The 13,059-nt window shown below is 43.4% G+C and overlaps 1 protein-coding gene across 1 annotated transcript; it reads left to right on the forward strand.

Annotated features, from left to right (window-relative positions):
• Nucleotides 1-12,541: 12,541 nt before the first annotated feature.
• LOC128070893 (heat shock transcription factor, Y-linked-like) lies at nt 12,542-13,045 on the forward strand (the record flags this gene model as incomplete). The annotated part of the gene is made up of 1 exon (XM_052663964.1): nt 12,542-13,045. A coding segment is annotated over exon 1 (504 nt), but the record flags the coding sequence as incomplete, so codon positions are not given.
• Between the last annotated feature and the right edge of the window lie 14 nt (nt 13,046-13,059).

Below are 13,059 nucleotides of genomic sequence, written 5' to 3' on the forward strand. Positions count from 1 at the left end.
CTAGAGAAATTACAAGGAAAGACACAAAAACGTTCATAGGCAGCTTATTCAAAAAGGAAAAATAAGAGCCTTAAATTTCAGGCACAGTTATGCCAACTCATCCGAGGGAATTCTACCCAGCAATCAAAAAAGAATGTTCCACAGCTACATACAAGACCGTTCCCAAGAAAAATGAAATGCAAAAAGGCAAAATGGCTGCCTGAGGAGGCCTTACAATTAGCTGTGAAATGAACAGAAATGACGGCAAAGGAGAGAAGGAAAGATATACCTATTTGAACACAGAGTTCCAAGGAGAGATAAGAAAGCCTTCCTCAGTGATCAGGGCCGAGAAATAAAGCAAAGCAATAGAATGGCGAAGACTAGAGATTTCTTCAAGAAAATCTGAGATACCAAGGGGGCATTTCATGCAAAGATGGGCACAATTAAGGACAGAAATGGTATGGACCTAACAGAAGCAATAGACATGAAGACGAGGTGGCAAAGAACACACAGAAGAACTGTACATCAGAGATCTTCACAACCCAAATAATCATGACGATGGGATGACTCACCTACATCCAGATATCTTGGAATGTGAAGTCAAGTGGGCCTTAAGAAGCATCACTATGAACAAAGTGAGTGGAAGTTATAGAATTCCAGTTGAGCTATTTGAAATCCTAAAAGATTATGCTATGGAAGTGCTTCATTCAATATGTCAGCAAATTTAAGAAACTAAGCAGTGGCTCAGGACTGGGAAAGGTCAGTTTTCATTCCAATCCCAAACAAAGGCAATGCCAAAGAATGCTCAAACTACTGCACAATTGCCCTCATCTCACACGCTAGTAATGCACAAAAATATCCAAGCCATGCTTCAGCAATACATGAACCATAAACTCCAGATGTTCAAGCTGGTTTTGGACAAGTCAGAGGAACCAGAGATCAAATGAGTGTATGCTCCACTACTTCTCATGATGCATGCAGCAACTACTGAGGTTGAAATCACGAGTTTGCATTCTGCTTTTACTAAGAATTAAATTAGGACAGGTGCACTAGTTAGCTTGCGCTCTGCAACATACATTACAACTCTAGAGCATAAGTATCACAACCAAGTGCGTCTGCGCTCCGGACCTGGCATGCGGTAACGACTGAAAATGCAAGAAGCTTTTCACAATCACTGACCCCTGAGTTGAAACCGCTGCTGCTGCTGCTGCTGCTGCTAAGTCACTTCAGTCGTGTCCGACTCTGTGTGACCGCATAGATAGCCGCCCACCAGGCTCCCCTATCCCTGGGATTCTCGGGGCAAGAATACTGGAGTGCGTTGCCACTTCCTTCTCCAATGCGTGCATGCATGCTAAGTCGCTTTAGTCTTATCCGACTCCGTGCGAACCTACGGACGGTAGCCCACGACGCCCCTCTGTCCACGGGATTCTCCAGGCAAGAATATTGGGGTGGGTGGCCATTCCCTTCTCTTATGTCAAAGCACACATGCTACAAGCACTGAGCTTGCCCTCTGGAATACGCGCTTGTCAATACTGAGGCCGCCATCTAGAGGACGCTCGCCGGAACTACTTAAGTTTCCAATCTGGATCACCCTTTCCTGCCGCAATTGAGACTGTTAACAAGCTTTAGAACCAGTGCATTGCTGTCACTGAGACTGCACAGTAGAGCATACATCCCATCACTCCTAAACCCGGGCTCTTTAGGATATGGCCTGCCACTACTGAGCCTGTCCTTAAAACATGCCTGTTGTAAGGACACATACACTTCTGGTGTATTACACTCTGGATTCTGCATCCCTGCACTACTGAAATTGCCTTCCAGAGCAAGAGTTCATCACCGGCTGAACTTTCACTCTGAAGCATAAATATCACAACCATTAGCTTGTTGCTTTATAGGTAAGTCAGGCCACTACTCAACCTGCACTGTAGTTCAGGCGTGCCTGAACAATTACTGAACTTGCACTCTGAAGTTTGCTTCTGGACACAACTGAGCCAGCACTCCTGTAGACAGAGTGAGTTTAAACACTGGAGGACATGCTACGCCTCTACTGAGCATGAGCTCAAGTGCAGGCATCCGGGCTCTGGTGAGAACATGCTCTAGTTGCACACATGCCGCAGTAACTGAACGTGCAGCTGGGGGGTACAGATCTCATGACTACAGAGTGAGCACATTTCATCATGGGTTTTGCACTACTGAGGTTTACTCAGAAGCATACCTCCCATCATGACTGCGTGTGCCTTCAAGAGCCAGTGTTCTGACCCACTGAGACTGCGCTGTAGAGTAAGAATGCCTGAACTACACGACTGCACACTGAATCATGCAGCCCAGCAGTATAAATCCTAGCACTACAGCACACGTGTCACTTCTGAGTCCTTACACTAAGCAGGCATGGCACAGCTAGTGGGCATGTGGTCTAGAGCATATGTGTGGCCATTGCTAATTTCACACTCGGAAGCCTGTGTCTTGCCACTTGGAAGCCCAGGCCCCCAAATATTCATGTTTCAGCTACTGATTTTGCACCCTGGTACACTCCTTTATCACTGCTGAGCCTGCGTTATAGAGCATGAGTTCCGCTACTACTAATCTTGCTCGATGGCCTGTGTGCTTAAACCTGTGAGCCTACACTCTGCAGCTGAAAATTGCCAATGACTTGGCTTGCCCTCTGTTGCATATTTTCCCCACTCTTCTTCCTGCACTCTAGAGCAGGTGTCCCAACTACTGAGGTTGCACTCTGGAGGACCTACTCCAGGAGGCTGCTTTCTAAAACCCATATCCTACCCACGAGTGAACCATCATTCTAGATCAACTGTGTGACCACTAGTGACCTTGAATTCTGAAGAATAAAGTCACTTCCTTGAGGTATTGCTCGAGAAGGTGCGTGCAACAATCACCCCAGTGACATTTTATACCAGCCATTTTGCTGCTAGTCACCCAGCACTCTAGACTGTGCAAGCTGTGAGTAGTGTACCTGTATATCTATGGATGATGTTGCCACCACTACAGACCTGGTGTGTACTTCATATTTCCTGCCTCAATTGATCATGCATCACAATACACATATGCCACAACCCTTGCGCTTGCACTGTTGAGGGCTTGTCTTCCCCCTACTGAGCTTGTGTGGCAGAGCAGGTATATCACATTTTCTGAATTTGATCTCTGGATATGCAACCAAAAATAAAAACCCAGCTTTCAAGAGAACATGTCCCTCAGCAGTCTGCACTCTTGAGCAAGGGCACTGCAACCCCTGAGACAACACTCTGAAGCACATGTAGAGCAGGCATGCTGCATCTGCTGAACTTAGCTCTTCAGCATGCCTCTCAACAGTGAAACACACTTTAGGCATACCCCTCTTCATACAGACCCATGATCTAGAGCAGGCATGCTTCAAATACTGAATCTTGGCTTTAGAGAACACGTGCTTCATCTCCTGAGATGGTGCTTTTGCGGATTCTCCCCACCACTACTAAGACTGTGCTCCCGAGCGGGTGTGACACAAACAGTAGGATGGCACTTTGGAGCCTGCATGCATCACCACTGCATCTCAGCTCTAGCCTGGAAGTACTGAAACAGCTTAGCTTGCAATCCGGAGCACACGTTCTGCCACTAGTGTGCTTGCACTTTAGAGCAGGCTGTCTGAAGCCATCCCATTGGCACTGGCAACATGCGTCCAGCCACTGCTGAATGCACACTAGAGCACAGTTCCTGCCACTATTGAGCATGTACTCTACCACAAGATGTCTAAAACTGCTCAGCTCCTTGCGGAGCATACCTCTTTCTACAACTGAACTTGCATTCTACAGGAAATGGTACACAAACACTGACCTTGTGCTCTAGAATTGGCACACCATACATAATTTTCTTAACATTTGAAGCAGATGTCTGGCCAACACTAAATCCACGCTTTAGATCAGCTGTGCTAAAATCACTGAGCTTGCCCTCAAGAGTATATCTGAACTCACATGTTATAGCACACCTACTACCACTGTGGATTCTGTGCTCTAAAACTCTCGTGAGATGAGAGAACAAGATGGGGGAGCTGTAGGTGGATGTGGAGTACTTCTCTCCATGGATACATCAGGCATACATCTTCAGGCACAGAAGAGTAATCAGAACATCAGCTGAAAGCAGACAGGAGTACCTGACAAGTGGAAAAGAATATATAGAACCACGCAAAACTCAGTAGGATGAAAGAACTGGGGGGAAATCAGGAGGGTTAGTAGGACTGGATCTGCCCTGAGTGGGTGAAGGCACTGAAGCTGAGGTCCAATCCCACATTGGGTCAATCGTCTGAATCATAGAATACACATTTAAAGCTGAGAGTGAAACAGCTGATCTGTGGAAAGCTAGGTGCAATGAGAATCAGAGGGTCCTTGCTGCAGCCGTCCATACCCTGTACAAGGGCATCTGTCCCCTGAAAGGCCCCGTGGCTGGGAGCTGCAGTTTAAGGACTTTGCGGCAATTCACGGGGAGGGCTGCTGTTTACTGGGGAGAGATGGAGAGAGGGGGTGTGAAGGAGGACACTGTGGTAGGGTATGCCTGTGGAGGAAAGCCTGGCAGCCATGAAAGCAAGGCAATAACGCCGAGTCACATGTAGGGGGTGGAGCAATCACCATAGCCTCTCTCTCCCCACATGCTAGCCTCACCAGTTACTACAATAGTGAGGCTGACCCATCAAATGCTGAACACACTGAAATGCACAGCAGGACACCACCCAGCGTCCTCCTTTAAGTGCCTGATGCACCATACTAGAGTAGAATCCCACTTAGGATGCTCCTTTAAGTGTCAAATGCACTGATTTACACAGTAGGACCCCAGCCAGGAAATTCTCTCTATGTGCTGACACATGGAACGACAGAGAAGGATCCCAGGCAAGGAAGCCTTCTGAATGGCTGAATAGGTGGAACTAGGGAGAAGACTGGCCAAAGAGGCCTTCTTCTCACCAGAAAGAAGAGCTCAAAAAAAAAAAAAAAAAAAGACTCTGACAGGGCCATAACTCCTGTGGTGTAGTCAGTCTGTGTCCCTGCACCCTGCCCATTTGACACCACCTGGGTCCCTCAAAGCCAAGCAGCTGCTCCACCTTCACAGTTAACTCTCATTGGAAAAAAACTGCTACAGGTTGAACAAAAAAAAACCTGGCAACTAACTATTTGCACAGGATTGCTTCAGTCCTGTCTAACTCTGTGTGGAACACATTTCACCACTACAGAGAAGAAGCTCTAAAATGCGTATACTGGAACAGCTGATCTTTTCCAGTCTTGTAGCCACTGCTGAGTTTTCCAAATTTGCTTGCATGTTGAGTTCAGCACTTTCATAGCACTATCTATTGGGATTTGAAATCACTCAACTGGAGTTCTCTATCTCCATTAGCTTTGTTTCTCTTGATGCTTCTTGCGGCCCACTTGACCTCACATTCCAGGATGTTTGGCTCTAGGTGAGTGATTACATCATCATGATTATCTGGATCATGGAGATCTCTTCTGCATAGTTCTTCAATCTTTGCTGTATAGATTGTTGCTACCTCTTCTTAATATCTTCTGCTTCTGTTCAGTCCGTACAATCTCTGTCCTTTATTGTGTCCACCTTTGCATGCAATGTTCCCTTGGTATCTCTAATTTTCTTGAAGAGATCTCTAGTCTTTCCCATTCTGTTGTTTTCCTCTATTTTTCGCACTCATCCCCAAGGAAGGCTTTCTTGTCGCTCTTTGCTCTTCTTCGGTACACCGTATTCACATGGGTATATCTTCCCTTTGCTCCTTTGCCTTTTGCTTCTGTTCTTTTCTCAATTATTTGTAAGGCCTCCTCAGACAACCATTTTGCCTTTTTGCGTTCATTTTCTTGGGGATGGTCTTCATCACTGCCTCCTGTACAATTTCATGAACCTCCATATGCAGTTCTTCAAACACTCTATTATACCTAATCCCTTAAATATTTTCTCATGTCCACTGTACCATCATAAGGGATCTGATTTAGGTCAAACCTGAATCATCTAGTGGTCTTCCCTACTGTCATCAACTTAAGTCTAAGTCTATAGCAAATACTGAGCTTCCACTCTGAACCTTCCTTCTTACAAGTATCTGTCCACCATTTTAGAGCACTTTTGCTGCACCTGTTTATCTTCACTCTGAAACACATGTACCGTCACTCCTGAAAGGATGCTCAAGTGCATGCATTTAACTCCTACTGAGCCTACGCTCCACAGTAGTCATGCCGATCTACTAAGCTTGCATTCTGCCGCATGCATCTTTCACTATTTAGACTATGATACTGAGGTCATGCTGCAACTGCATAGTGGCAGTCTCAAGCTTATCTTCTTCGACTTTCAGCTTTTATACCAGCACACGTGTTCTGCCCCTCCTAAGCCCACTTTCTTGAATAGATATGAAACAACTGTTGAGGTTGTATTCTGGAGCATGTCCCTGCTATTTCTGAATGCATTCTTTTTTATTTCTTCATATTTCTTTTAAAAAATGATTTATTTCAATTGGAATAGAATTACTGTGTATTACTGTGATGGTTTTTGACATGTACATCAACATGAATCAGCCACATGGATACATGTGTCCCCCTATCCTGAACACAACTCAAACCTCCCTTGTTACCCCGTGCTTCTGGGTTCTTCCACAGCACAAGAGTTGCATGCATCTTTCATGCATTGAACTTGCCCTGGTCATCTCTTTTATATATGGTAATGTACCTTCAATGCTATTTTCTCAAATCATCCCACCCTTGAACTCTCCCATTGGGTCTCAGCGTGTGTTCTTTATATGTGGATCTTTTTTACTAGCCTTCATGCAGAATCATTGTTACTGTCTTCCTAAATCCCATTTATACGCATTAATAAACAATATTTGCCTCTTTCTTTCTAACTTTTTTTTTTACTCTGAATAATAGGCCGCAGGTTGAACTACCTCACTAAAAGTGACACAAATATATGTTTTTCTGTAGCTAAGCAATATTCTATTTGAATATATAGCACAACTTCCTTATATTTTCATCTGCGGATGTGCATCTAGATTACGTCCATGTCATAGCTTTCGTAAAGAGAATTGTAATAAACATTGGGGCACATGTGTCTCTCTTGATTGTAATCCCCTCTGGGTATATGCCAAGAAGGGGGGTTGTTCAGTCATACGACAGTTCCAGTCCAAGTTTCTCAAGGAATCACCAAACTGTTCTGCATGCAGGTTGTACCAGTTTGTGTCACCACTAGCAGGGTATTAGGGTTAGCTTTTCTCCACAACCTCCCCAGCACGTCGTGCTTGTAGAATTTCTGGTGATGGCCACTCTGAACAGTGTGATATGACTACACATTAAATTTCAATTTTTGTTTCTCTCATAATGAATGATTTTCAGCATATTTCATGTGTTTGTTAGCCATCTGTATGTCTTCTTTAAAGAAATGTCCGTTGAGGGATTTACCCCCTTGTAGTGATGCTGTGAAAGTGCTTCACTCGATATGGCAGCAAATTTGGAAAACTCAGCAGTGGCTAAAGGGCTGGAAAAGGTCAGTTTTCATTCCAGTCCCAAAGAAAGGCAGAGCCAAAGAATGCTCAAATCACGGCGCCGTTGCATCCATCTCACGCTAGTAAAGTACTGCTCAAAATTCCCCAAGCCAGGCTTCAGTAATACATGAACCATGAACTTCCAGATGTTCGAGCTGGTTTTCCAAAAGGCCGAGGCACCAGAGATCAAAATGCCAACATTAGCGGGATCATTGACAAAGCAAGAGAGTTCCAGAATAACATCTATTTCTGCCTTATTGACTAGGCCAAAGTCTTTGACTGTGTGGATCACAATAAACTGTGGAAAATTCTGAAAGAGATGGGGATACCAGACCACCTGACCTGCCTCTTGAGAAACCTATATGCAGGTCAGGAAGCAGCCGTTCGAACAGGACATGGAACCACAGACTGGTTCCAAATAGGAAAACGAGTCCGTCAGGGCTATATATGGTCACTCTGCTTGTTTAATTTATATGCAGAGTATATCACGAGAAGTACTGGGCTGGAAGAAGCACACGCTGGAACAAAGACTGCCAGGAGAAATATCAGTCACCTCAGATATGCAGATGACACCACCCTTATGGCAGAAAGTGAAGAGGAACTAAAAAGCTTCTTGATGAAACTGAAAGAGGAGAGTGAGAATGTTGGCTGAAAGCTCAAAATTCAGAAAACTAAGATCATGGCATCTGGTCGCATGGCTTCATGGGAAATAGATGGGGAAACAGTGGAAACAGTGTCAGATTTTATTTTGGGGGGCTCCAAAATCACTGCAGGTGGTGACTGCAGCCATGAAATTGTAAAAGACGCTTGCCCTATGACAGGAAAGTTATGACCATCCTAGATCGCACATTCAAAAGCAGAGACGTTATTGTGCCAACAAAGTCCCATCTAGTCAAGACTATGGTTTTTCCAATAGTCTTGTTAGGATATGAGAGTTGCACTATGAAGAAAGCTGAGCACTGCAGAATTGATGCTTTTGAACTGTAGTGTTGGAAAAGACTCTTGAGAGTCCCTTGGACTGCAAGGAGGTCCAGCCAGTCCATTCTAAAGAAGATCATTCCTGGGTGTTCTGTGGAAGAAATGAGGCTAAAGCTGAAACTTCAGTACTTTGGTCACCTCATATGAAGAGTTGACTCACTGGGAAACTCTGAAGCTTGGAGGGATTGGAGGCAGGAGAAGGGGACGACAGAGGATGAGATGGCTGGATGGCATCACTGACTCGATGGACGTGAGTTTGCGTGAGCTCCGGGAGTTGGTGATGGACAGGGAGTCCTGGTGTGCTGCAATTTATGGGGTTTCAAAAAAGTCACACACGACTGAACTGAGCTGAACTGAACTGAACTGAAGCAACTGACAAAGAATTTATCTCAAAAATACACAAACAACTCCTGAACCTCAATTCCAGGAAAATAAATGACCCCATGATAGAATAGGCGACAGGAGTAAACAAACATTTCTCCAAAGACGACATACAGATGGCTAACAAACACATGAAAAGATTCTCAACATCACTCAGTATCAGAAAAATGCTAATCAAAACGATAATGAGGTACCATTTCACGCCAGTCAGAATGACTGCTATCCAAAAGTCTGCAAGCAATAAACGCTGGGGAGGGTGTAGAGAAAAGGGAACGCTCTTACACTGTTAGTGGAATTGCAAACTAGTACAGCCACTGTGGAGAACACTGTGGAGATTCCTTAAACAAACAAACAAACAAACTGTAAATAGAACTGTCATACGACCCAGCAATCCCACTGCTGGCCATACACACCAAGGAAACCAGAATTGAAAGAGACACGTGTACCCCAATGTTCATCACAGCACTATTTCTAATAGCCAGGGCATGGATGCAACCTAGATGTCCATCAGCAGACTAATGGATCAGAAAGCTGTGGTACATATACACAATGGAGTATTACTCAGCCACTAAAAAGAATACATTTCAATCAGTTCTAGTGAGGTGGATGAAACTGAAGCCTATTATACAGAGTGAAGTTAGCCAGAAAGAAAAATACCAATAGAGTAAACTAGCGCATATATGTGGAATTTAGAAAGATGGTCATGATAAACCTGTACGTGAGATAGCAAAATAGACACAGATGTATAGAACAGTCTTTTGGACTCTGTGAGAGAGGGCGAGGGTGGGACGATTTGGGATAATGGCATTGAAACATGTATAATATTGTTTGTCAAACGAATCGCCAGGCCAGTTCGATGCGTGATGCAGGATCCTCGGGGCTGGTGCACTGGGATAACCATGAGGAATGGTTTGAGGAGGGAGGTAGCAGGGGTTTTCAGGATAGGGGACACGTGTATACCTGTGGCAGATCCATGTTAATGTATGGCAAAACCAATACAATATTGTAAAGCAATTAGACTACTCTTAAAATAAACAAATTTATATTAGAAATAAATCAAATAAAATTGTGTCCAACGTGAGGAAAACAACAGCATTTTTTGAACAATATCACTAAGTAAGCTTGAGTTGCAATTTTCTGGGTTCAAGGTGCCCTCATAAGTATGAGCCCTAACTCTTATTACAGAAAGAAGAGTGGAAAATGAGCTAGATGAAAGGAGAGCTTTTCAGCAACAAGATAGGAATGTTTCAGCCAGAAAGATACTAAGTAACGTAGGGCTTCCCAAACAGTTTATTACGATCTTGGGAGCTAGCAGTGAGTGTGGTCACCTACATAAAGTTGCCTAAAATTATATTTTGACATCTATACATATATACACCTGTCTATGCATGAGTGTGTGTATGAAAAAAAAGTGCAATGGCTTTTAATTCATGTTAGGTGTAATAGAAATGGGAAAAAAATAAAACCCAAATGTAGAATGATTCAAATTCTACTCGATTGTTGAATATTATGTAAGTTGAAATACTTCCAAATATGTTTTCTTGGCCGCATGTAAAATATGAGGACTCTTTTATATCACTCACCTCTCTCCGTTTCATAAATATATACCCATTTTCAAATGTTTGTCCAGTTTCATGACAAAATACTGATACAGAAATATATATAAATAATATATAAAATAGAGAGATGTTTTCATATCATAAACTATTGATAGCAAGCTTAGATTTTAGAATTATTTCCAACTCCATGCTCCATCTCAACAGGAAAGAGCCAAAGTTGTTGCTGACTCACTCACTCCAAGAGCTGGGAAACCTGAAAAAGAAACTGAACCTGCACTGAGATTTTGTGTCATATTTATGATCGAGCTCTAAGTCCGAGACTTGTTTTCCTTTATTGTACTAAGCAGTCCCTTCTTAAGACTGAAAAGCATGGACATCGAGAGAGAGAGGTAGGAGACTGTAGACGTCCTCATGTTCAACAGTAATTTTAATCGGAGAAGCTAGAAAAGACAGAAACTAAGGAAAGTAATCAAGCGATAGACAATAATAATGATTTAGCCACTAGTCAACCTCAAGGGTCTTTAGTCGCTCCTCAAGGGCCAGCATGGAGAAGGAAATGGCAACCCACTCCAGTGTTCTGCCTGGAGAATCCCAGGGATGGGGGAGCCTGGTGGGCTGCCATCTTTGGGGTCGCACAGAGTCGGACACGACTGAAGCGAATTAGCAGCAGCAGCAAGGACCATCGATGACATTCTGAGCAATCTCCTGTGAACAATTTTAGAGATGCTAAAGCCCAAACCAGGCTGAAATTTAAGTGCATAGTTGGAACTAGACGGTCAATGATGTGGACTCCCAATATCCTCAGTAATAGGCCACTAGTAGAATGTCCCAATATTGATCACAGACCCCATGTTCCACCCTCACTCAGCCATTAAAATATTTCCCCTGAAAGTGTTTCGGGATTTGCGTCTTTGAAGCACCAGCTGCTAAGACACCTTGCTTGGTCCTACAATAAGCACTTTCCCGCCGCCGCCCCCCCCCCTCCGCCAACTGAAACCCACAGTCAATTCATAAATTTTTTTGCACAGAAGCAAGTAGACCAAGTCTGCTAGGGTAACAGGACTGAATGTTAAGAATGTGTGTATAGAAGGATGATACATCACTTTTATTTCAGAAATAAAGTAGATTTATTGATGTGAGTTTTCGATAGCGCTGTACGTGAGATAGCAAAATAGACACAGATGTATAGAACAGTCTTTTGGACTCTGTGAGAGAGGGCGAGGGTGGGATGATTTGGGATAATGGCATTGAAACATGTATAATATCATATATGAAATGAGTCCCCAGCCCAGGTTCAAGGCATGATACTGGATGCTTGGGGCTGGTGCACTGGGATGACCCAGAAGGATGGTACGGGTTGGGAGAAGGGAAGGGGTTCAGGAAAGGGAACATGTGTATACCTGTGGCAGATATATGTTAATGTATGGCAAAATCAATACAATAATGTAAAGTAATTAACCTACAATTAAAATAAATAAATTTATATAAAAAAAAAGAAATGATCCAAAAAGCTCCATACCTACATTGAAACCAAGCACCACCAAGAGCCAACAAGTTCCAGAGGAAGACATACCATGCAAATTCTTCAGCAACACAGGAACAGAGCCCGGAGCTTCAATATACAGGTTGCCCAAACATCAAACCCATAGACATCTCAAACCTCACTACTGGACACTTCATTGCCCTCTAGAGAGAAGAGATGCAGCTCCACCCACTGGAACACTGACACAAGCTTCCCTAACCAGGAAACCTGACAAGCCACTCGTCCAACCCCAGCCACAGGGAGGAACCTCCACAATAAAGAGGAACCACAAACTGCCAGAAAGAGAAAGGCCATCCCAAACACAGGAACCAAAAAAAAGCCAACAACTTTAGTAATGAGATTTTGCATGCTTCATGGTTTTGGTTACTATTTCTGTCAGCAGTCTGTATTTGAAGTTGATGCTGAAGTAAACACTTGGTTGAACATTACTCTTCAATTGCTAGGAGACCAGTGATTTTGTGATGTCACCGCTTTTTGACCGGGAGGACCTCTGTGATTGTCCAGAGAGTTTCTCTCTGTAGGCCAGCCAAACATCATTTGAAGTTGCATTGTGTAAAAGCAGACAAATGAGAAAATTATCTGAAGAAAGCTTTCCCTGAGATGGCACATATTTCTTCAGAAATTGAAGATGGACCTCCTAAAGATGAATCCACTGGTTCAGAAACCTCCATTAGATCTTATTGGTATGATTATACACCTGGGGACTCAGTTTTGAGATCTATGATTGAAGAATATGCTTTTCAGGCTTTGTCTGAGGATCTTGTGATCAAAAGGCCACACTACACATATTCTGTCTCTGAAACAGATGATGTGAATGATTTTCTTTCACTCACATTTCCACAAAAGCTTTGGAATATAGTTGAAAGTGATCAGTTTGAATCTATTTGGTGGGATGAGACAGGCACATGTAGAGTGATCAGTGAAGAACTCTTTAGGAAAGAAGTCTTGGAAAGAAAGGAGCCTTTCAGAATATTTGAAACCAAGAGCATGAAAAGTTTAATTCAACAGCTTAATCTTTATGGATTTAATAAAAACCGACAAACCGTTCAAAGATCGGCTTCACTACCTGTCTTTCTGGAAGAAGAAAACAACATCTCTCTTTTGAGTAAGGTATTCCA

This window comes from Budorcas taxicolor, chromosome Y (genome assembly GCF_023091745.1).
Source record: "Budorcas taxicolor isolate Tak-1 chromosome Y, Takin1.1, whole genome shotgun sequence".
In the NCBI taxonomy this organism is placed as follows: domain Eukaryota; kingdom Metazoa; phylum Chordata; class Mammalia; order Artiodactyla; family Bovidae; genus Budorcas; species Budorcas taxicolor.